Here is a 26,031-nt window from a genome sequence, read left to right as displayed (position 1 = left end):
TAGGCTGTAGAGGTGGGGATAGGCCACAGGGGGTGCTTTGTGATCCAGGGTTTTCTGAATTACTATGTCTTTCTCACGGAGAACACAGCTTCTATAAGGATCATTCTGACCTTGCAAAGACGTCTTCACTAGAAGAGGCCCAGTCTGTCTGACTTTTCTCCAGTCCTGTGATCTCACAAGGCTGATTCTGTACAGTCGAAGTCATTAGGTAGGGCTGGAGGTGGGAAGGGAGCAGGTTAGAGTGGGTGGAGCATATTGATGGAAATAGCTGTATTGATTCTCTTTACAGCTCTCGTGGAATCTGGGGTTTGCAAAACAGGTGTGTTCCCAACACGCAACCTGAGCCGGGAGTCCCTCGATCTCACGCAAGCACCACACACACACACTAACCTTTCCTTATGGTGTTTCTTCCACCGGGAATGCCTTCCCTTTCTTGTCTCCATGAAGTCTACGGCTCTTCTGCAATGTTCTCAGTCTCATCAGAGATTAACTAATAAAGTTATTCTCTATAAAAAAAAAAAAAAAAATTCTATACCTCGTCCTTAATTTGGGCTCAGCATTTGGCTTCATCATTAATTTGTTCCCCATTTTTTAACTCCCCAATTAGACTGTAAGCACCTTGAATGTAAGGGTAGTGTCTTAGGCCTCTCTTCTTTCCCCTGAGAGACAGTTTCTGGGTTTCTTTAGACAGTCTTGGCATAAAAATCTCAGCTTGGCCACTCACCATGCAACTTTGAATACTATTTCCTTATCTATAAAATGGGAGAACACAGGGTTTCTCAACCTCAGCACTGTCAACATTTTGGGCTGGATAATTCTTTGTCTGGGGGTGGGGTGGTGGTGGGAACCGTCCTATGCATTGTAGGATATTTAGCAGCATCCCTGGCTCTCCCCATTAGATGCCTATAGCAACCCCCACCCCCATTCTCGACAATCAAAACTGTCACTAGACATTGCCAAGTGTTTGTTCCCTAGGGAGCAAAATCACCCCCTGGCTGGGTATGCAGAGACCTCCTGGTACAGCGCTGGCCTGAAGCGGGCGTTTGTAAACCCTGGTTCTCCTTCCTTCCCAGTTCCCCCAACACTTGCCGCATCGTAGGCTGACAAATGCAGTGGGGCTGTGACTCTGGGTTTCAGCAGGTTGGGGTGGAAATGTGAAAATCTTGGGCTGCCCACACAATGCACTAACAGAATCACTGTTGTTTTCTTAATTGCAGATTGACCTGGAGCCAGAAGGAAGAGTATATGTGATCATTGATCTCTCGGGGTCGTCGGGTGAAGGTAGGAAAGTGTGACCTCTCATCCTTCTTCTCTTGTGTTGATTTTCTTTGTCTTTTGGGTCACTCTCTCCCCGCCTTGGCTGGGACATATTACAGTAACCTTTAATCAGCAAAAGGGAACAGCCATGGGTTAACTTTGGTGGAGCAGAGGGAAGGTTTTGACATACCAGGCAAGGCCAACTAAACAAGCGTTTCTCGCAGGCTAGTGTGCAGAGTGGGCTTTGGTGACGTGGCAGCTTCTCTGCGGAGGCCCCCGTGGGGGGTTGCATGTGTGTTGGGAAGGAAGTAAAGCCAGTTGGTCCAACGGTATTCAGAAATGAAACGAATAAGTTGCCAAATTTCAGAATCTTATCTGTCTAGAGTTTTTACAGAACTGCTACTTCTTTCTCCAGCTCCTTACCCAGGCAAAAAATCGTGGGGAGAGGGAACTTCGGCTCCCCAGTGGCTGATTAGACGAGGTATAGATTTTCTGATAGTTGGATTTTCCTTTTCTTGTGTTTTTACACCCTCTTCTCTCCGTCCTTGGCTCACTTAATGCCTTTTAACGATGGTGAGGACTGAGAAGTCAGGGTAGAAGGGAAGGACAGAAAATAAAACTTGTCCAGATAGGAACAAGGAGATGGTGGCAGACTTGGGCTCTAGGAGGCTTGGAATTAAGACTGACATTTATATTAAGGCCATCTTTCCCCTTTTCCTCCTCTGTCTCTGAGCAGGGGGTGAAAGAGTTGGTTTAGTGCCACCGCAGAGAGAATCTTGGCAGGGCGGGGAGAAGCATGGAGAATGAGTAGCCGCCATATTTGTTACCTAGTCCTCGTGAGAAGGGTCCAGTGTGAAGCACATCTGACACAGATGGCCTGTTGACTTTGCAGATGGTGGACATTCATGGATTCTTGGCAGTGTCAATAAGGGGACTTGGGGGCTATGCCCCGAAGGGAAAACACTTGGCTCCCTCAGCTCTTTGGGCTGGAAGACTTGAGCCTTTCAGAACATGTCCCCCCAAATACTGGGGACACAGGGCACAAAGTCACAACTCCTCATGGTCTCCCGTATTTTAGGGGTGAGGCTCTCTATGTAAGGATGAATGGTGGGAGGAGAGGGTTTGTAAGTACACTCTTTGGAGGTGGTCAAATGATGCCATGTGGTGGTGGTGTCTAATGAGTTTCATTTGGCTAACTCATCACCCCGTTCCAACAGGTGAATTCAATAATTGTGTGTCTGTGGGTATGGGGATGATAATGACATCAGTTTACTAGATCTCAGTTATTTGGAATAGGCTCAAAACTTTTAATACCCCTTCCAAAATTGGCCTTCTACATTTTCTGCTCTTTATTGCAATTTATGCTCTTTATTGCAATTTACCCTTTGGCTTTTCTAACTTTCCTCCTCTGCCCTGAGCACTAAACAGCCTAGAATAGAATCTGTTCTAAAAGATTTGAGGATTTAACAATACGAAATATGTAAAACCTACGAAAAGGTCTTAAGAATAATAAAATGGCAACCAGTGTAGCTGCAACTTGGATTAAGAAATAATGCTATCAATAAGACAAAGCCTTGCAGTTGCTTTTAACGTGACATCTGATCCCAAATACACCAGACGACATGTTACAGTGGCCCCTTGATTGTACACACTGGCAAAACATTGAATGGGCAAAATCAGTCCTCTTTTTTTCTTACATAATCTGTGTGCAATAGGATAACCAATTAAACATGTATTTCCTGCGCCAGGAAGCTGGGCCACCAATGGGAGATTTGGATTATTATTATTTTTTTCTTTGTAAAGATTAATGACTTGCAAAATTGTGGAAGACAGCCTCCTTTCACAGTAGAGGGAAAGGAGATGGACAAATGAATGAATACATAAATCAGAAGCAATTGATTTTTGTTCTTTCTTGCTTCTCCAGCTTACATGTGAATGGCCAAAGCCATTTTCATTGAGTTCTTAGTCTGTTTGTTTTTCTTTAAATCTCTTTCATCTAAAGAAAACAGAGTTTACTTCAGAAATGCTGACACATGCCAGAATCTGTAAAGTGCTAGCATGTGTTGCTCTGAAGCAAAGAGAAAATTCTCCTCTTTTTTTCTCGCTGTTCTTGGACTTGGGATCCTTTCTTTGGATGCTGGGAAGGACTTTCAGCCATCCCTCCTCAGAAGCTGATCTTGTGTTCTGTTTGTGTTCTCCACATCTGTTCTCTCTGTCCTGCTCCTGGGACTGGGAGTGCTCCTGGTCTGGAGGTGGCTTTGCTTTTGGAAGGTTGGAAGAGCTGGCGGGGCCAGGAGAGGAGGCTTAGAATGAATAGCCGAAACATTTGCCTCTTAGGCCACGTGAAGAGGGCCTGGTGAGAAACATGGCAGTCACAGACATCCCGTTGGATGTATAGACTGGATATTCACAGATTCTTGTCTAAGCCCTTGTCTCTGGTGAAAATAACTAACTCTGGAGTCTGTGAAATGGTGAGAAGAGAATTCAAATGAGGCATAAGTGAAGTTTTTACCACTCAATATTATTCTGCTATCCAGCATCCCTTCAACTCCCCAATTTCAAATGCTCTAATCCCATCAATGGATAAACAGGTATTATAGAAATCTCACAAACTTGACAACAGATGCAAATCTCAAAGATTTCAGAAAAAGGTGTGGGGGTTAGACTGTGTGAATGACACCTCCTCCTTCTTCTAGGGTGTGCCAAAAACAAATTGTTTTCTTGCTGACGCACTGTAGGAAGCCTGGTTGTTTCCGTCTACTTAAGCTTGAGCTAATGTGATTTCTAACTGTCTAATAAAATCCCACTGCTTGCATGTCCTGTGCACTTCCCCATAATGGGATTTGACCAGCGTGTGCTTTAGCTAAACCAGCACCTAACCCCAAGTGAAAGAGGCCAGGCTGGATGTCAGCTAAGGTCATTTCCGGTCATATGACTTTATCTGTTGGTATAATTTAAATAGACACCTGCCAGAGCTCAAGGCTGAGGGCTGGCTAATATCTACAGCAGGTAGTAGGGGTTGGAAGGAAGGTACTCCTGTTTGACAGGTACTGTGGTAGGTACTTTACCTACATTATCCCAAGTAGCAAACCCATTTAGAATACTAGCGCGTGAGCTTCCGGTCTCAGGTGCATCTTAGTCTTACTCTTTTATCCTGAGTGATGACCACATGGCTTCCTGGTAAGCAGGGCTGGAGAGTCTCAGCATATACTTAAATCAGTATATGGTAACAGAAGCGTAATAGAAATAAAACCAAACCAAACTAAACCCATTACTGTTGAGTCGATTCTGACTGATAGCAACCTTACAGGACGGAGTAGAGCTACCCCATAGAGTTTCCAAGGAGCACCTGGTGGATTCAAACTGCCGACCTTTTGGTTAGCAGCCATACCACTTAACCACTACACCACCAGGATTTCCCATAATAGGAATATAACTCACAAATGTACTAGCTCTTGTTTCCTGCTGTGCGCATTTGTTAGTATTTCTTGGTTATGACGCCATGTATCTCTTCTTTCTTGCTCTTTATGATAATATGGCAATGTACCAGTATTCCCAGGTTCTCAGATGAGGATTTCTAGGCTCTTCTTCACCTGCCTTCCAACCAGGCGTAAGTGTTCACCTGGGTGGATTCTTCATTGTTTCAACCAACAGAAATGACAAGAATTGGACCACATTGGTATGTCTGGATCACTATCTCTGCAATAAAATAGTAAAAAATACAAAACAATTTCAATGCATTTGCAATATGCAATTACACATAATGTGGTTTATATCACTTTCTGGAGTCATTGTGTGTCATGGGAGCAGAACATGAGGAGCAGGGAGTAGGATCCCCACTCTCTAGGGAAAAAAGCCGTGTTCTTTCTGCAGTCGCCTGCTTCCCTGGGACTGGCAGCAGTCAGAGTTGAAAGAGCATGGCCTTGGGAGTTCATCAGACATGGGTTTAAATCCTGGCTCTAGTGCTTAGTGTCTCAGAGCTTTAGATTTCTCACTCATAAAGTGGTGTAACAGGGCCTGTGAGAAGCTATGAGATAAAGATGGTGCCTTGGTACAGTGCCTTTGCACACAGGAGATGCTCAACAAATACTCTAAGGCCCTGGAGACCTGAGAGCAGGGAAGTGGGCCTGGCTGTACCCAGTGCCCAGGAAAAAGCAGCAGGAACAGATTGAGGCCAGATTTCTGACTCTGGGAAGTGCCATGTTTAAAAGAGCCAAGAACACAGCCGAGTAACAAAGAGGCAATTTATAGAATAATAAACTGGCAGGAGCTATGAGATGGCTTCCTGCCACAGTTCTGCACCATCCCCCGTCCCCTCTCTCTTTCTTCCCCCCCGTGAAGCCAGTCCCAGGATGACATTCCCTAGCCTCCCTGAGTTGCTCGTTTGTATCCTGTGGCCCTTAAAGCTAGAAAATTCTCCTTGTCAGAGTCTCAGCTTGCCTCATCTCTGCTCAGCACAGGCCCAGAACATGTGGTCTCCATAGGCTCACTTACCCCTGGGCAAAAGCCCTTCATTTGTTTGAAGACAGTTATTAAATCTCTCTTCTTCAGGTTCAATGCATCTCATTCCTTAACCTTTCCGAAGGGATACTTTAGAACTCTTAACTCATCTAAGCAGCTGTCTTTTGGACTTGAATTTCCAAGTCCCACAGACAGACAGATGTGATGGTATCAATAGTATGTGCGTAGAGGTTTATCTTTACCAAATGCTTGAGGGTATTACCTTCATGTGGGAGATGGTGCGGTGGAGGGGTTAAGTGATGTGCTTAAATGTTGATTAAGAGACCCCATTGGGTCTACACTCCAGGCTACGGTCCAGTCCTGTGTTCCAAATCATGGCCTCAATTATGAGTTTGCCAACATGGCAATGACTTCCCCACTTGTTCTTCTTACTTGAGTTCTTTTCTTCAGAAGGCTTTTTAACAGAAATATAAAGCTTAAATTCTTAGCTTTGAGTCTAAAGGTGACCCAGAGAGTCCCTTTCGTAAATAAGCAGATCTCTTTTCTACTCAAATATAAAGGAAAGCTTTCTTGACCTCAGTACAGTACAGGTAGACTGGAGCCTTCCTAGACTCTCTGTAATGTGGACCCACAGCCGAGTCCTGCTCTGCAACTAGACCAGGCTGACCTCCCAGCAGGTAGGTAATTTTTCCTCCTGCCCTGCCCTCCTTGCTAAAGACATTCGTTACATCTTTGAAGAGTCCTGTGTCTTTGGCAAGCATCAGAGCACTGCCTTCGGGCTTGAAATCAGGGCACAGACTTCCTCTTGAAGCTCTGCTAAAGACAGTGGGCAGTATATCTAGATAACATCTCCTAGATTCCAGAGCCCTATGAAAGCTTCAGTGCATAAGGAGTCTGCCTTTTTTCCTTCTAAATTCTACATTATTTAATCTAATGTCTTCTGGTTACCAGATAGTCAAAAAGAACCATGCATTCAAATGAACAGTAAGTAGTCACCAGTATACTTCAGCAAATTTGCCCAGCTTTGTGGCCGTGCTGAGTTTCAGAAATGGAAAGTGGGGAGGGAAGTGGAAAATGAGTGAAGGCATTCATAGAAGTATAAAACATGTCCCTTGCCTTCAAGAAACCTGCAGTTCAATTAGGGATCCAAGACTTGCAGGATGAAAACATTAGAGAACAATGCCAAGCAATATAACATTGAGTGCTTAATTGAGTGGTACCAAAAGTTCCCCAAATGGAAATAAGAGGGGGCTGAAATAACCCAGGAAAGCTTCAAGGAAGAGGTAGGGCTTGGGCTGGAAAGGAAAAGATAAATAGGCTGGATTGACAGGGAAGAGGTGGAAGGCCATTCTTAGCAGGGGGAATTGTGTCATCTTTGTCAAAGACAGCTTTGAAGCTCTTATTTTTAGATAAGGCTGGACACCATAAATTAAATAGATGCAGTCATGCTTTCTAGAAGTTTCCAAAGAAAGACAGTCATCAGTGTTGAAGGCAGAAATTTTCATGCTATGCATACCAGAAAATGAAACGCCTTAAATAAGCTTTTGAACGTTGAAAGCAGTTCTTTCTGGATGTGTCTTCATGGCCAAGGTCTTTCTCCCACCCTGCCCCCCAAGGAGAAGGAGTGATCTAGCTCTACTTTGGTCAAGTCAGGGACACGGAGTGGAACACATTTTCCCAGTGTGGCACTGTTATAGTGTTTAGAAGGTCAAGTCCGGGTATAGCTGTCCCTTTGGGATCTTTTCTGCTCTCTCTTTTCTCCCTTAGTAGTCTCACGGAGTCCGATGGTAAGCCCTCTACCACCCTCTCCAGCCTTTCTAACTCATCTTCTGGCAGCAAGTTCAGACACTCCCACTCTTTCTCTTTTCAAGTTCTGTTTAGTCTGTAATAAGAAACACTGCTTGAGAGAGTAAGGAGAGTCCATGTTTCCCAAACAGGGGACTTCAAGGTGCCTATCAGTGTCCCTTCTATGAGATGCTTTAGGCAAAGAGATCTTGGTCCTGCTCATGCCACAGGCTGCTCAGACATGCCTGGACATGTTGGCTTCTCCAGTGGAACGCGGAGTACAGAAACTGCCTCAGAGCTTGATAAGAGAGAGAATAACAAAAATCCAGTTGTTCAAGAACGTGGATCTTACAAGGTGTATCCCATGCCCCCTCCTGCCCTCAACACAGCCTCTTGCTATGGCCAGTGCTCAGACCCAGGGAGCTGGCCACTGAGTCTTCAAATTTTTGGCTCCATCCTTTGTCCTAATGGAATAAATGGTTTTTTCTAGAAGTGAGCATATGTATCAGATGAGACAGAGGAGTCAGCTTGAACACAATGAGCACCAAGCTCCTGTCAAGGAGTTTATAATGTCACAAAGAGACATTGCGAAAATGCTTAAGGAGAAATAAGCCAAGAAGCCCTCATTTCCTTCCATGTAGCCTCTAGATACACAGCGGTTCCTCTGAAATGAATCATCCGTGGTTAACAATACTAAATGCCAGCCATTAGCACATGAAAAGCAGAATTGAATCCTGGGTGTTTGCTGAGCAGAGCTTTTAATGATCACTACCAAACCCCATCCCCCTGCCATTACGGGAGCATAAATGTGTATGTTCTGTTGACTTGTGTAACTGTTTTACTAATAAGTAATTGAGGAGCGAATGGCCATGTTGAAGAAATAAGCTTATAGAAAGGGTGGGTTTATAATAGATATTTAGTCAAGATGGGAGCCCACGTTCCCTGGCATGGCCCTAATTCTTTGTCGTCTTGCTATGTATCATTTCTGTGTCTTATGAGGAAGATTGTTTTGGGAAATTCATGTTTGCGACTCAGCTCATACTGGGTCAACGTGGCCTGTAATGTAATTATTTACTGTTGTTGATGTCTTCATGATTTAGCTTGAAAGAAAAGGGTATTTCCATTCATCTAACCGAATTTAGAGAGTTGTCTTTCAAGACCAATTACTTTCTTCTTTAATCCCGTTGAAACTGGCCAGTGCTGACAGTTTTATTGATTTTCCTTATTACGTAGCTTTGTTGAAACATTCACATTTTCCCATTTAAAGTACATTCACCGTCTTTAATTGACCTGCTAACTCTTCGGCTTTTATCTTCTTCCTTTATTATAAACCTTTGGTGTGAGTTTGTGGGGGTCCAGGAAGGTGGACGCATCTGCACACAGGTGAGAACAAGTATCTTGGAATTGTCTATTCTGCCTCCCATTGTCCTCAGTTTCCTTCATTGGGAGCGCCATTTATTTGCTTACTTAATATATACTGAAGGAGCCCTGGTGGTCCCGTGTTTAGGCACTTGGCTGCTAACGAAAGGTCAGCGGTTTGAACCCACCAGCTGCGCCTCCAGGAGAAAGATGTGTCAGTCTGCTTCTGTAAAGATTTACAGCCTTGGAAACCCTATGGGGCAGTTCTAGTCTGCCCTACAGGGTCGCTATGAGTTGGAATCAATTCAATCACAATGAGTTCAGTTTTTGGTTTAACATATACTAGGCTTTGGAGGTGCAGAGCTAATGAACATGGTCCAGTAGGCTAAAGTCCAAGTTCAAGGCGCCAGCTTCAGGCCAAGGCTTTCTCTCTCTGTCCGCAGTGAAGGAAGGTCCTTGTGATGCATCAGTCTTCCCTTTCCTTTTATCTCTTGAGAGATAAAAGGTAGAGCAGGCCACACCCCAAGTAAACTCCTGTTATGTTGGATCAGGAATGTGACCTGGTGAGGGTGTTACAGTCCCACCCTAATCATTTTTAACTTAAAATTATAATCACAAAATGGAGGACAACCACAGAATACTGGGAATCATGGCCTACCCAAGTTAATACACACATTTTGGGGGGCACATAATTCAATCCATGACAATGAGCTAATAGGAATTTTGAAAAACAATCAGGTGGAAATGCAGCATTTCTCATACGCACAGTCAGTGACTTGCTCATGACCAGAGGCCGTGACAGGCCCAGGAGGCCCTATCAGAGAGGAATGACCCACAGCGTCCACAGAACAGCACAGCTAAGGACAGGGAGCCCCAGGAGTAACACTCTACACTCATTTATTGGCAAATGGACACCTCTAATATTTTAATATGTAATGGGATATGTTGAAATTAGGGATTTCCCTCAGTTGGTATCTGTCACCAAGGACTGAGTGTTCTCGATATGGAGAGGCAGGTGGCCCAGGAAGTCTGGGCTCCCAAAGAGTGTGGGAGGGAATAATACCCAAGAGCATTAACTCCAGAGAGCCACTTGCTCAGCCCACGCTGGCCTCCTGCTGTCCAGAATCTCTCATTTCTCTGGGTTACCAATTCCACTGGGGCATTTTGAGTGGCACCAGGTAGCACTCTGAAGCATTTAGGATCTGCTGAAGGCTTGGTGATCTGCTTCTCTTAAGATGAACCAAACCCGTTGCTGCCCAGTGAATTCTGACTTATAGGGTCCCTAGAGGACAGAATAGAACTGCCCCATAGGATTTCCAAGGCTATAATCTTTATGAAGCAGACTTCCACATCTCTCTCCAGCAGAGCGGCTGGTGGGTTTGAACTGTCGACCTTTCAGTTAGCAGCCAAGCACTTCAACCACCACAGCACGGGGGCTCCTTGCCTGTTAAGATTACAGCCAAGAAAACCCTATGGAGCAGTTCTACTCTGTAACACAAGGGGTTGCCATGAGTCGGAATCAACTGGATGGCCACAAACAACAATAGCTACTTATACCAAGCTTGGTCATCCCAACAGACTGGCTTCACTGGGCTTGGTAGCTTCTGCCCAGCTGAACAGGGCAAGCAGGCTGCCATAGATTATACCTACTCTCTAGGCACTCAAGTTTGCCTGTTTCTTGACATTGCAAATCATGCTGATGCTTATTTCAAATGGAGAGATGTTCTCTGCAATAGGAACTCATGGCCTCTACTATTGAGCCAAGTTTGAATTGTTTTGAAGCTGCCAGAAAGAATGAACTCGGGGAGGTTAAGTTCACTTCCAGCTATGTCTATATGTTATTAGGACTAGGGTTTTATAGACACCTGCATTTTAGCTCCTGCTCCACAGGGCTTACCAATTCATTCATTAGACGTGTACTGAGAATCTATTACGTGCCAGGCACCCTATGATAAGAGCTGGAGAAACAAAGGTGAAAAAGACATAGGCCCTGCCCTCTAGGAGCTCCCAAGAAAGGGATGTCTGGCAAGAGAATTTTGAGAACCAAGAGAGGTTTGCACACAGCTGGGAACCTGGAAGGGGAAGTGGGAGAGAACAATCCTTTTTTGAAGCCAAATCTCTGCACAGAGATCACTTTACTGAAGCCTAAATGTACTTTCCAGGTGGGTTTTGTCATCATATTTTACATATGGTAAAACCAAGCCAAACCTGTTGCTGTAGAGTTGACCCTGATTCAAGTTGACCCCGTGAGTGTAGGAGCAGAACTTTGCTCCATAGGGTTTTCAGTGGCTGATTTTTTGGTTTTTTTAATTGTGCTTTAAGTGAAAGTTTATAGCAAGTTAGTTTCTCTTAAAAAATTTATACACACATCGTTATGTGACCCTAGTTGCTTCTCTTTATAATGTGACAGCACTCAACCAGCTCCCGTCCCTTTGTGCCTTCTCATCTCACCTCTGGACAGGAGCTGCCCATTTAGTCTCACGTATCTACCTGAAGCACACTGTTTGTGAGTATCATTGTATACCTTATAATCCAGTCTAATCTTTGTTTGAAGAGTTGGCTTCAGGAATGGTTTTAGTTCTGGGTTAACAGAGAGTCTGGGAACCATGTCTTCCAGGGTTCCTCCAGTCTCAGTCAGACCATTAAGTCTGGTATTTTTACTAGAATTTGAGTCCTGCATCCTACTTTTCTCCTGCTCCATCAGGGACTCTCTGTTGTGTCCCCTGTCAGGGCGGCCATTGGTGGTAGCCGGGCACCATCTAGTTCTTCTGGTCTCAGGCTGAAGAAGTCTCTGGTTTACGTGGCCCTTTTTGTCTTTTGGGCTAATATTTTCCTTGTGTCTTTGATGTCCTTCATTTTCCTTTTTCTCCAGGTGGGTTGGGACCAATTGATGTATCTTAGATGCCTGCTCGATAGGTTTTAAGACCCCAGATGTCAGTGGCTGATTTTTAGAAGTAGAATGCCAGGCCTTGCTTCTAAGCCATCTCTAGGTGAACTTGAACTTTCAACCTTTCTATCAACAGCTGCGAGCACATTAACCTTTTGAATCACCCGGGGACTCCAAAGAGTGTAAGTGATGCCTGTGACTCACATGGGCATCCCGTGAAAATGCAGATTCTGATTCAGTGGGCTGAGGTGGGTCTGAGGTTCTGCATTTCTAACCAGTTTCCACGTGTCTTAGCCATTTAGTGCTGCTATAACAGAAATACCACCAGTGGATGGCTTTAATAAAGAGAAATTTATTCTTTCACAGTCTAGGAGGCTAGAAGTCCAAATTCAGGGTGCCAGATCCAGGGGAAGGATTTCTCTCTCTGTCAGCTCTGGGGGAAGGTCCTTGTCGTCGATCTTCCTTGGTTGAGGAGCTTCTCAGCACAGGGACCCCAGGTCCAAAGTACGCACTGTCTTCCTGGCTTTTGTTTCTTGGTAGTATGAGGTCCCCATGTCTCTTTGTTCATTTCTCTCTTTTATATCTCAAAAGAGATTGACTTTAAGACACAACCTAGTCTTGTAGATTGAGTCCTGCCTCATTAACATAACTGCCTCTAATTCCACCTCGTTAACATCTTAGAGGCAGGATTTACAACACAGAGGAAAATCACATCAGATGACACCGTGGTGGATAATCACACAATCCTGGGAATCATGGCTTAGCCAAGTTGACATCCATTTTGGGGGATACAATTCAATCCATAACACCAGGTGATACTCATGCTGCTGGTCCTGGGATCCCACTTTCAGTAGCAAGGGACTACAAGACCTGGGATTTTCCCTTTGAAGCATACTGAGCGAGTACCAATTTCTACTTGAAAATTAAAAGAGAAATCTACTGATTACTCTCTTCCCCAGCCTCCAGTCCTTAGTCCCTCTCCAAGTCAATACCTTTTTTTCTCCCCCCTCCCCCATTCTCCTTTCTTTTGGGGCAAGGACTAGGAAGGCACTCTATGTTCTTAGGGAGCAGGCAGTGGTTTTTACCAGTCCTCACTCTGGTGGTGCTCAGGAGACCAAAGTGGACAGCATCCTTAGTCTTTAGATGAGAACATATACCAATTCGTACCAGGAAAACAACACACTAAGTAACTCTTCAAAAAGCAACCAGACAGGATATTGGATGTTTTGTTTTTGTGTTTGTTTTTCTATAAATACCCCGAAGTATTGAGTGGTGCTTGAATCTGATCCAACTGTGCTAATTTTCTCTTGGTTCCTGGGGCTTTAATTAAAATAACTCACCCAGAGATCTTACTAGGACTTACCTCTCCGCGACCCTCATCTGAGGTAGGCAAGTTGCACCTGCCTTTTATGGATGGATGGGGAAATGAAGAGGAAGTTCTGGTTTTGGTGCTGGGTACACAGTCACCAAAAAACCCAAACCTGTTGCTGTTGAGGTGATTCCGGTTCATAGCAACCCTACAGGACAGAGTAGAGCTGCCCTGTAGGGCTTCCAAGGAGTAGCTGGTGGATTCGAACTGCCGACCTTTTGGTTAGCAGCTGAGCTCTTAACCACCGCACCACCGGGGCTCCGTGGGTACACAGTAGGGGCATAATTTTTCCTTGTTGAATAAATAAAAGTGTGACTAAGTGAAAATAATAGGAAAAAATGTCACTTTAGAAGGGAACTATTGAGATAAACAGGGTGTTGGGTCTGACTTTGCTTAGGATGATCAGTTGTTTCATACGCCAGTGTATAATCAACTGCATGGGTAGGTGTGAGCCTGAATGTTTAAGTTTTCTGTGCTGGGTACTTATTAGGGGTTCTCTGAGCCCACCTCCGAGCCTCCACACTCTCCAGGTCCCCAATTAAAATAACCAGATCCCCTCCCTGTTGATTTAACTTCTTTGCTATTCTTTCAAAATTCAATTTCAAGTTTGCCTCCTCCTGGGAGCCTTCCCACGCTGGCCCATGCCACCCGCACCCCCTGGTTGGTGACATTGTGTTTGCTCCCACACTCCTCTTTGTCTTTGTGATACAACCTCGTACTCATATGCTAATTGCCTCCACAACTAGAGTCCTGTTTGTGCCCTGCCTACCCCGTTAAGCCACAAGCCATGCAAGGGCAGAGGTTTCTGTAACAAGGGCCCAGACCTGAGCACTGGCCCAGCACACGGCCAGGCTCCTGTCTGACCTCATGATGTAGCAACGCTGGGCCTAGAGCACTGGCCAACCATTCTGACTACACAAAGCCAGTTAGTGAAGAGGAGCCATCTCAGTACTTGGAGCCTCTCTGTCCAGTGGTGAACCAGACATGGAAGCAGACCACCCAAACCCAGTGTGATACAGGTTACCACTGATGAAGTCTACAGGAGCCTCAATTATTGCAGGGCCTGCTAGTTACATTGAATCCAGCATTCAGCAGCTTTATGAGGTGGTGTAGTGGGAGTTAAGGGGTCCCTGGGTGGTGAAAACCGTTAAGCACTTGACTACCAACCGGAAAGTGTGCAGTTCAGATCCACCCAAGGGTGCTTCCTTAAGAAAGTTCTGGCAATCTACTTCTGAAAAAAAGTCAGCGGTTGAAAACCCAATGAAGCACAGTTCTACTCTGATACACATGGAGTCCCCATGAGTCGGAATCACGTCCAAGGCACTGGTAGTGGGAGTAATCCTGTTATAGAAATCAGACACTTGGGTTCTATTCCTGGCCTTGCTGTTAACCAGCCAATCGAAGGTGAAAAAATTGCTGTGTTTCTGGCCCTCAGTTGGATTGCAGTGACATCATTACTATGTTATGATTCAGGGTATACTCAGGACTTGAGATTCTCAGATTGAAGACTTTCTGAATACAGGTGTGAGCCAATTCTCTTTATACTTATCTTTAGGGAGCCAGACCCAATTATTCCTGGCTGGAGGGCAGGATCCTTGGTCTGGGGTGTGGCATGATAGGTATCGTCAAGAACTTAAAGTGCTGCCAAGTGGAAGAGCACGAGAACTTAAAGTTGGCCAGTTCAAATCCACCAGCTGCTCCTTGGAAACCTTATGGGGCAGTTTGTCTTGTCCTATAGGGTTGCCATGAGTTGAAATCAACTTGATGGCAATGGGTGTGGTTTTTGATTTTGACAGCAGATCTAGGACCAAAACCCAAACAAAACCCATTGTTGTCAAGTCGATTCCAACTCATAGTGGCCCTATAGGACAGAGTAGAACTGCCCCATAGAGTTTCCAAGGAGCGCCTGGTGGATTCGAACTGCTGACCTTTTGGTTCGCAGCCATAGATTTTAACCGCTATGACACCAGGGCTACTAATGTAGGACCAAAGGGGTAGATGTGAAAGGGAGGTAGATTTCAGCTCAGTTTATGTAAGGAAAAAGCCTGTAACAAGCAGAGCTTGTCAGCAGTTAAATACACTTTAACAGCAAGTGGGGAGCTCTCCATCTCTGGGGGTATTCAAGCAGAGGCTGGATGAGCATTTAAAAATACTGCAGAAAAGATTTGTGTATTAGCTGGAGAGCTGGATTGTGTAATTGCAATCCTTTTTCTGGTTTTAGTGAATAAATATTTCCATTCTCCTGATGGTCTTCTCTTCATTTTTTTATAGTGGAAAAAATACATAAAACATTTTCCACTTCAATATTTTTAATGGGCCAGTTCAGTGACACTGTCATCAGGTTGTAGACCAGCACTACCGTCCTTTTCCAATGATTCTATCACCATTAATGGAAACTCAGTGCCCCCTAAGCAATGCCTCCTTCTTGCCCCCCTTCCCACCCTGGTAACCACTAATTAACTTTAGTTTCTATTCATTTGCCTATTCTAGATATTTCAGATAAGTGGGATCATATAATATTTGACCTTTTGTGACTGACTTATTTCACTCAGCATGTTTTCACGGTTCATCCATGTCGTAGCACGTATCTCGTTACAGCCGAGTAATATTCCACTGGTATAAGGGAAAATACCACATTTTGCGTATCTGTTCCTCTGTTCATGGGCATGTAGATTGTTTCCACCTTGTGGTGGTGAAGTGACCTCTCATAGTGGTTTTGATATGCATCTTTTTTTTTAATGAAGGAGCCCTGGTGGCAAAATGGTTGAAGTGCTAGGTTGCTAACTGAAAGGTCAGTGGTTTGAGCCCACTTTGTGACTCCAGGGGAGAAAAGACTCAATCTGCTCCCATAAAGATTATAGCCTAGAAAACACTATGGTCCAGTTCTACCCTGTCCCGTAGGGTTGCTGTGAGTCAGAATCGACTCCACGGCACACAATAACGGCAAAGACTAATGGAGTACAAGTCTACTCTATACACATGGGGTCATCATGAGTTGGAACTGACTTAAAGGCACCGGGTTAATAACTAATGGGAGTCCCTGGATGGTGCAAATGGTTAAGCGCTTGGTTACTAACTGAAAGGTTGGTGTTTCGATTCCACCTAGAATTGCTTCTGAAGAAAGGCGTGACAATCTACTTCAGAAAAGTCAGTCATTGAAAACCCTATGGAGCACAGTTCTACTCTGATATTCGTGGGGTTGCCGTGAGTCAGACTGATCTGATGGCAGCTGTTTTTTGTTTTTGTCTTTTCCTTTAAAATGAATAACATTGGGCATCTTTTCATGTGCTTCTTGGTCATTTGTATATATTCTTTGGTGAAGTATCTATTTATTTCCTTTTCCATTTTTTGATTGAATTTTTGACTTTTTGTTGTTAAGTTGTGGGAGTTCTTTATATGTTCTTAATATTAAATCCTTATAAGATATATAGTTCCCAAACATTTTCTCCCAATTTGTAGATTGTCTCTTTGCTTTGTTGGTGAAATCCTTTGACGCATAAAATGTTTAAATTCGATGAAGTCCAACTTATCTGTTTTGTCTTTTGCTGCTTGTGTTTTTGGTGTCATATCTAAGAATCTATTGTTTAAGAACTGGACCCTGATGCATTACCCCTATGTTTACTTCTAAGAGTTCTATGGTTTTAGTTCTCACATGTAGGTCGTTGATTCATTTTGAGTTAATTTTCATATATGGTATGAGGTAAGGGGTCCAACTTCATTCTTTTGCATGTGGATATTCAGTTGTCCCAGCACCATTTGTTGAAGTGGCTATTCTCTCCCCACTGAATGGACTTGGCACTGTTGTTGAAAATCAATTAGCCATAGATAGATGAGTGCTAATGGTCTTTTGTAAGGCCTGTGTATTTGCAACAAGTAACTTCCACAAATATATACAAAAAGCCAAAACAAATCAAACCCAGTGCCGTCAAGTCGATTCCAACTCATAGTGACCCTATAGGACAGAGTAGAACCGCCCCATAGAGTTTCCAAGGAGCACCTGGCAGATTTTAACTGCCTACCATTTGGTTCACAGCCATAGCACTTAACCACTACACCACCAGGGTTCCCAAATATATACAAGTGGAGGATAAAAAGGCAACTGATCATTTTATTAGGAAAAAAAAAAAAAAACAAGGACTACACTGTAAAGAGAATAAGAGTGTATCAAAAATTAAAAAAAAAAAAAAGGGAATAAGTTGGATCTTAGCATCTATTTAAAAATAAAAAAAAACCAAACCCATTGCCATCGAGTTGATTCCAACTCATAGCGACCCTATAGGACAGAGTAGAACTGCTCCATAGGGTTTCCAAGGAGTGCCTGGTAGATTCGAACTGCTGACCTTTTGGTTAGCAGCCGTAGCTCTTAACTACTACGCCGACAGGGTTTCCAGCATCTATTTACAGAATGGTTATATTCCTTGAAAATCTGGGCAAAAATGGAAATGTTAGAAATTAACTCTTGTTTCCAAAGAACTAGGGAAGCTCTCTATTTGATTGTATCCTAAATTGTATGAACTCCCTTCTGTGAAGCCTTTTTTAAGTGAAACAATCTTTTGTAACATCAATATTTGCTCCTTAATTTCTCTCTCACATAGACCTGCTCGTGGAGTTTGCTTAAAGTGTGGTCCACTGGTGTATATATGACCAGGTCCATCAAGGGAAAAGAAAATTGCAACAAAAGCCCCTGATTTTAGGGGAAAAACCATTTTGTCATGCTTGTTCATATATGCTGTGAAGTAAGGGTTTTTTCCTGAAAGTCCTAGGAAAGTGTTGTGTGGAAGTTACAGAAGTGAGTTGAGGCTGATGCTTCTTTGAGAAGAGTTTAGTTGGCCTCTTTCCCTAAGAAGGGTTTTCTCTTGAATAGAAAACTTCTCACTATTGTAGGCGATGTATTGCCATAAATAGGTTGAACAATTTATTGCCTGTTTTTTTTTTTTTTATGAGGTGGTTTCATGGGGCACCAGAAGGCAGTTGACTCTTCCCTCACCAAACGTTGACCTACCTTTGGTCTAATGCTTGAAAATTTACCTTCAGAGTTTTCAATCTGGTGATGATGAGCTTAGCTCTTTGTCCATTAAAAGGGTTATACCTACCTCTCCCTCTGGAAAAATTAAAAAAAAAAAAAGGACTAACTCTTCTAGAAAGGTGGAATCCTAAGCCTTTCTTGAACCTCCTTGTGCAGGTAGGGCCAACAGCCAGGTTTGTAACCACCTCCCTAATTTTGCACATGACGCATTCTAATAATGTGTTTGAAAGTCAGAGGAGTGGAAGTTGAGTAATTGAGTTCAGCATTACAAGCATTACCAGAGAACGAAAATATATTACAAAATCCTTCCAGTAAGTCTCACTGTTTAGACCTAATCTTTGATAATATTTCCAGTGTTTAGTTTTCGTTTTTCACTTGCTTATCTGGGCAGCCTGTTTATCATGTGTAAGGGCTAGGATGGTCTAGTTGAGGCTAAGGATTTGACAGTTTGCTCTATCAGACTCTATTTTATGAAGCTGAAAAGATTGAGCCTTCTCAAAGGCTCAGTGACAAAGACTGACATTTTCATTTTTTACTTACCTATCATTTTTATTTTAAATAGGGCAGTAAACCAAAAACCAAACCCATTGCTGTTGGGTCAGTTCCAACTCATAGTGACCCTAAAGGACAGAGTAGAACTGGCCCATAGGGTTTCCAAGGAGCAGCTGGTGATCGAACTACTGATCTTTAGGTTAGCAGCTGAGCTCTTAACCACTGTGTCAGAAGGGCTCCAAAATGGGAAGTCAGAAAAAAAAAAAAGATTCAAATAATTGTACACTTTCCTTAGACCCTAAGCTCCACAAGGACAGGGACTATATCTATTTTGATCTCTGTGGCATCTTCATGCCCTAAGACAAGATTAGAATACAGCAGGAAATATTTGTTAAGTGAATTAACAAATGACTGTTGTCAAGGTAAAAATGGCGAAGCTGTGGAAGTGAAAATGTTGTTTGGCAGCCAGAGAGCACTCCCAGGAAATGTTAGCCTACCAGCCAATGGCTGAAAGCCCACATTTGGCCGGTGTGGTGTTTGAAGGAGAAATGTATGAGTCAAGAACCACCCGTGGAGTCACCAGGTTGGAGTCACCAGGGCCATTGACAGCGTGACTGGAGCCTGGACAACAGACTTCACCTGTTTAATTACAGGTGTCCATCTAGCCACCCGACGCCTCCCTGGCTGTAATTATGGCCCTTGTCACCACTATATTGGGACCCCAATCAGCAACACCTTGCTCGACTGAATAGCAGCCTATTCTGCTTTTATTTTTAATTTTTTTTTTAATATAGAACAACCAAGGGCCTTTAGATTAACATTCATTTCCTATACAGTGTAAGGCTTTCACTAGGTTTCTTTTCCTGAGACAGTGAACAAATGATGATTTCTTTGTCTGATTCCAGGGAAAAAATACTTTTGATAATTCGTTTTGCTTCAGTCGATCTGTGTTTGAGGTTTAATATAAATCAGCCTTAGCCTCCTTCCCTTCCACTATTTTATTCTGGAATTACACTGTGTATCATGGGTCATATGTACCCATGATCCAGCTCAAGGAAAAGAACATTACCAGTGTCTTTGCAGTCCCCTGGGGACCCTAAGCTGGTCTTGTCTTTACCTTTTCACCAACCTCCCCCCTCCGCCAAGTTAGCTACTATCCTACATTTTGTGTCAATTTTTTCCTTGCATTTCTTTATAATTTTACCACCTAGTTATATTTTTTCCAAACAATATATTGTCTTGTTTTACCTGTTTTTGAACTTCATTTAAATAGTATCATCCTATATGAATTCTTTATGATTTGCCTGGAAACCCTGGTGGCATAGCGGTTAAGAGCTACAGCTGCTAACCAAAAGGTTGGCAGTTGGAATCCACCAAGCACTCCTTGGAAACGCTATGGGGCAGTTCTGCTCTGTCCTACAGGGTCCCTATGAGTCCGAATTGACTCAATGGCCATGGGTTATTATACTTTTGAGATTCATCCAATGTGTGGTTTTTATTGCTCTATATTATTCCATTATACCACCCTATTAAAGTTGATTTATCCATCCTCTTATCATGGATGTCTGTGTTGCTTTCAAGTTCTTGCTCCTAGGAACAATATGTATACTGGTGCACACATGCATCTATAGTTTCTTTAGGTTTTGCACCTAGGAGTGGAACTGATGGTTCAATAGGCATGTGCATGTTCAACTTTACTAATTGAAACGAAGTTGCTTTCCAAAGCGATTGTACCAGCTGATGCCACCAGTAGGCATGTGTTCACCCTTCTGTTGCTTTGTATCTTCATTAACACGCAGTATTGTCAGACTTTTTCATTTCTACCAGTATGGTGGGTGATACACCATTATAGTATAAAATCGTATTTCCCTGATTATTCATTTCATCGAGAATCTTCTCATGTGTCTACAGGTTTTTGAGCTTTCCTCAAAAACGTGTTACATGCATTTGTCTATTTTGCTTTTGTCTACGTCTACAAATCGCAAACATCTTCCCCTAGTTGGAATCGACTCAACGGCAATGGGCATGGGTAATGTGTGGTAGTTTTTTCATCCTATGGTGACCTCTGATAAACAGATAACCAAAGGATGAAGCTTGAACAAGTCACTTGCGTGCTTGGGCTTCCATTTATATGTGTGTGTGTGTGTATATATGTATGTATAGAACTTAGTGCCTTGTGGAATTATCATTTATTTGTTATTATCTGTTTATCTGTCTAGAATGTAAGCTCCAGGAGGACAAAGACTTTGTTACTTATCATTTCATCCCTGTCAACCTGGAATAGTGCCTGACACAGAGTAGGTGCTCAGTAAATATTTGCTCAATGAGGGAATGAATCAACGGTCATTGTAGTTGTCATGCTATCATTGGTGCATAGCCATCCAAATGCCGTATGTAGGATTTGCTCCATTCTAGGTTAACTTTCCAATGTGTGCAGTATATTGTTCAGCGTGCCCCTGGCCTTTTCCTTTCCCGAGAGGATGGGTGGAGAGAGAGGAGGGGCATTGTGCCCTTGGAAGCCAGGAGAGCTCAGATCTGAGACTTGTAGCCGGGGCCCCCTGGTGGGCAGGCACTCCCCTGAGGGCAGAATTCCAGGACGAGACTAAATTTCCCAGGCTATTTCTTTGCCCTTCTGCATGGTTGCTGTCAAGTTCGCTGCTTTTTCAGCCCCGTTGGCTTTTGCTTTGTTGCTATAGAAACCAGAGCTGATAGTTTGGGGAAAATGTGTGTGTGTGCTGGGGGAGGGGTGCTGCAGAGGTGGTGGAGAGCCAAGCTGGGTGACGGCCATGGACGCATAGTGCGTGAGATGCCAGCCACTCCTGCTGGGAACTGTCGATGCCACCACAGAGGTTTCTGTGAAGGCCCTGCCCTATTTGGAGGGCAGGCTCTTGAGAGAGCTTTTGATTTCGCCTGGTGCACACTTGAGGAACAGGCATCTCTTTGTAGATCTGCAGGGCTCCCCTGGCGCTGGTCCAGTCCTTCAGTGGACCATCTGGAAAGCCTTGGCCCCGCCTGGTGCCAAAGCCGCTGAGGCCTAGAGACAGAGATCAATGACCCCTTCTTGGCTGCTCCTTAACCTGCATCGCAGGCAAGTGGTTTTCTGGGAACCAGCGAGTAACGTGGGTCTTTGATGTCGAAGATCTTGTGCTAGGGCAGTGACACTAGGACTTTTGATAGAAGAGTAGGTCCAGAGAAAGGTCCTGGGTAGGGAGAGCCATGAGGATTTGGCTTTTGAGGAAACCAGGACCCAAGTGGGGAGCCTTGCATCCTATTCACTGGGTTTCCTGGCTGGGAAAACCGCAGGCCAAGTTACTGCCTGATGTTGGTGCTCCCTCATGCTGGGGCTGATGGTAACGGTGGGGTGGACTTAAGGTGAGAGACTCATTTGGTTCTGAACCCCGCAGGCAATCCTTGTAGCCCCTGGGAGATAATTCTGTAAAAAGTACAGGGTGAATTTTTTTTATGCACATAATTTATAACATACGAGGCTGTGCCCAAGACAGTGAAAATAATTTATAAGGATAATAAAAACCAAAACCAGACCCACTGCTGTCAAGTTAATTCCAACTCATTGCGACTCTATAGGACAGAATAGAACTGCTTCATAGGGTTTCTAAGGCTGTACTCTTTATGCAAGCAGACTGCCATATCTTTCTCTCATGGAGCCCCTGGTGAGTTTGAACCACAGACCTTTCGGTTAGCAGCCAAGTGCTTAAGCACTGTGCACCAGGGCTTCTTATATAGATTGGGGTAAAATTGCCATGTGATTACCAGCTCTGCAGTAATGTTTTATAACCCACATGTTAGGTTGTACATTAAATATTTATCATAAAAGATATATATGCATATAATCGAAAAATATATAGGTAGAAGTACCCTGAACCCATCTGTTAGTAAATGGCATCTTCCCACTTGGGGTCAGGTGGCCAAGACTAGCTTCCTTTCAGTGTCTCTAAAATCGGAGCTCTTCTCACCTCTTTCTTGCACATTGTAGGTTCTCGGTAAATGCCATGCGGACTGTTAGCGGGAGTGTAACCAGTGTTTCCCTCGACCTAGAAATTCTGCTGCAGATTTTTCCCACTGGTCAACCTGCATGGGTGAGGTGAAGACAAATTGCCAGGTTTGAAACAGCAAAATAGTGGAAAGAGGCCAAATGTCTGTCGCTAAGGGGCATTTTACAATCACTCTATGATGGAATAATAAGCGAACATTACAAATTTTTAGGTTTATCTTTGTATATTAGTGGGAAAGATGTTTAAATATATGGTTAAGTAAGAAAAGTATGCATAATATGATGTAATATATATTTTTGAAAACACATACACGTATATACACACATACACACAACAAATCTACTTTGAGAAGTAGAAAGAGGGACCAAGGGGGCTTTTGCCTCCCCCCATATCCTTTTAACTAATGAATTTTATATGTGTGTGTGTTTAAAATATGTTGATCTGAAATTTTTGTTGTGTTGCCCCCTAATATACCATGACTGCCTCTTCCCCCCAACACTCTGCCTCCTCCCTCACCCTTCCAGGTCTTCCCACTTCCCTAATGCCCTGGCCCCCTCCCCAGTGAAGCTTGGCCTCCCTCTCTGGAGATCCACCAAACTCCTTAGCGGTACGTTAGGCCTTTCTTGTCCTCCTGCCGTGTTTTGTGGTGTCAGCTCCTCCCCAACCAGCCTGTCAGAAGTGACAGGTAAGCATCAGTTACCTATGCAGACTGAGGGATAAACTTCTCTTGGGCAGGCTCTTCCAGGATTCCTGTGTCCCTGGAGCTGGATTTCGGGGTCACTGACCTCTATGACCCAGTCCTAAAGGCTCCAGGGCTGGGAAACCTATTTCCATGTCACCCTGTAGAACAAGTTTGCAGTGTCCAGGGACTTGGCTACTGCTAGTACTCAGGGCAGGCAGCCATAGCTGCTGGTTCCAGTTTGAGGCCAACTGAGAAAGCTGCTCGTTACTACGAGCCAGCTCTGCTCTGCTCCCAAGGCCGTGTGTGCAGGTGGCTCATAATTACCTGTGCAAGGCACTGTTGGGCCCAGAGCTCGGCAGGCGCTGTGTCTCAGCATCTGGCTGAGAGCCATTTTGAAACACACATCCTTACTGGCTCTGGATTCTACTCCAGGTTAAAGTACTGTCTCCCTGGTGCCTGCAGCCCTCCTCTTGCTATTTGCTCCACCGGAGGGACAGGAAGCTGTTGTGAACAGTATGTGGTCTGAAGGAGGTGAGGGGTTGTTGGAGAGGGTAGCTGGACCACAATTTGTCCTATTAATGTGAGTTTGGGGTTCCTGGAAGTTGGACCTGCAGAATTTGGCTCCTGTTTCCTGGCATCTCATTAGCACTCAGCCTAGTGCCTACTGGCTGCTTTGTTTGGAAGAATTGGACTCTTCTGGAAAATGGAGGGTCTCAAAGCCACTCACCGTGTTGTTATGTAATGTGGCTGTTGATGCTTCCTATACAAAAGTCAGAAACTCATCTGCACCCACAAAGCCTGCAAATTTTAATTCTGGAGACGGGCTTGCCTGTGAACACAGTAATATCAGGGTAAAATAGTGCTCGGAAAGGCCCAAAAGCTGCTGCAGATTGTATGATTCAAGAACCCAGGATCTCTGGGGAGGATCTCTGGTGCCTGGAGCAGTTCCTGTCTTCCCTCCCTCTCCTCCTCCTACCCATTCTCCATTTGTTGAGTGCTCACTGGCTAACTCTGGAGAGGCAAAGTTGAGTCACACATAGCCCCTACAGCTCAAGGAGTTCATGTTTTAGTAGTAGGAAGAGGCATTTAAACAGAGGAAGTGCAATATAGCCTCATCAGCCTAGGCTCTCATTCTATCTGGATTCACTGAGGCTTATAAAAGATGGGCTGAAATAGTGGGGAGGGGCCAGGCAATCCTGGATGGCAGCCTTCATCTGGACATGTATGAGATGAGCTTTAAAGGGTAAGCAAGGTTTAGCTAAATCGTTGAGTTGGGTACAGTGGGCATGGCCGCACTGGAGTCACATGGAAGTCCATTTTCCAGTAGAGACAAGTTTTTCCAAACAAAGCAGCCAATGGGCACTAGGCTGAATGCTAATGAGATGCCAGGAAGTGGAAGCCAAATTCTGCAGGCCCAACTTTCAGGATCCTGAAACTGACATTAACATGACAAACTGTGGGCCCAACTGCCTTCTCTCACAGCCCCTCACAGACCACACAATCTGGAGTCATATGCTGGACAATGGATGGGGCAGTGGAAAGGGCATCTAAGTGTAAAGAATGACCCTGTCCCTGGCTCATCTAGACGAACTGTCACCTTTCCAGATTTTTTGCTTACTCACCTGTAGAATGGCTGCACTAAAACTGCCCTTCCCACAGCCACATCTGTGTAGAGAAGGAATCTTCAGCTCTGTCATTCATCTGTTTAGAAACAGGGCTTTGAACTGGTTTGGAATGGTTCAGTAACTGCTGACCTAAACTAGGGCAGCATATGTGTTGCACAGCAACTAAATCTGTTGCCTATCGGGTTTTGACCCAAGTGACTTGACAGCAACGAGTTTGGTTTGGTGTTTGGAGGAAACCAACAGAGGTGTCCCACTCAAAGATGACGGCTGACCATACCGCTTTGAATAAGTGTCACTCTCCACAGTCCTGCCAATAATCCAGTCTCCGGTATGGATCCCGAAAGTTTCAGGAACCTGATGCAGGGGACTGGATTATTGGCAGGACAGTGGAGATTGAAACATATTCAAAGTGACACGTTGGCTGCCATCTCTGAGCGGGCACCTCTTATTTGTTTCCTATTTGGGTCAAAATATGACGGGCAACAGATTTGGTTGCTAGGCAACATGTAAGCTGCCCTAGTTTATGTCAGCAATTATGGAACTATTTTGAATCAGTTTGAAGCCCTGGAACTTAGAAAGCAAGCCAAGATTCAGCCTGGGTCTACATGGTTCTACCCCTGAAGGAGCCATCTTTTATTCTCCCTGTCTGCTTTCTCCAACTCTGTCCAGAATAGGCGTCCTCAACCTCAGACCCTTTGGCTTCAGGCCTCTGAGTCGCCTGACATCGCATGCCACATTTTCTGTATATTCAGGACATGAGTTTTCAAGCCAGAAGGTCTATAACCTTGCTCAAATTCTCAAAAGAATTGCAGACCTGAAAAAGTTAAGAATAGCTACTCTGAAGAATGGCCTTGGGTCCTATCCTGCCACCCTAGTGTAACCTTTCTTCTTGTTCTTTCCCCCCAGCCTCCCCTCAAATCTTTAGGAATGAAATACTTGATACAAGACTGTCTCAAGCAATATTTTTTTTTCCCAGACTATTATTTTTTCCTTGAAAGAAATGTAAAATATCTTAACAGGAATAATTCTGAAATAGAAACTTAGTTGCCTTCTTAAGGAGAAAGTACTGAACATA

General features: G+C 44.1%; 1 protein-coding gene across 3 annotated transcripts in view; it reads left to right on the top strand.

Annotated features, from left to right (window-relative positions):
- PRKCE (protein kinase C epsilon) overlaps window positions 1-26,031 on the top strand; it is a 625,949-nt gene that overhangs the window by 236,774 nt on the left and 363,144 nt on the right. For all 3 annotated transcript variants that reach the window (XM_049870334.1, XM_049870335.1, XM_049870336.1), the window contains exon 2: window positions 1,218-1,281. In XM_049870334.1, the coding sequence (XP_049726291.1) occupies window positions 1,218-1,281 (64 nt within the window). The remainder of the gene's footprint in view (window positions 1-1,217; window positions 1,282-26,031) is intronic.

This window comes from Elephas maximus, chromosome 26 (assembly GCF_024166365.1).
Source record: "Elephas maximus indicus isolate mEleMax1 chromosome 26, mEleMax1 primary haplotype, whole genome shotgun sequence".
Lineage (NCBI taxonomy): Eukaryota > Metazoa > Chordata > Mammalia > Proboscidea > Elephantidae > Elephas > Elephas maximus.
The sequence above is the reverse complement of the archived record's forward strand: the minus strand, read 5'-3'. Positions and strand labels throughout refer to the sequence as shown.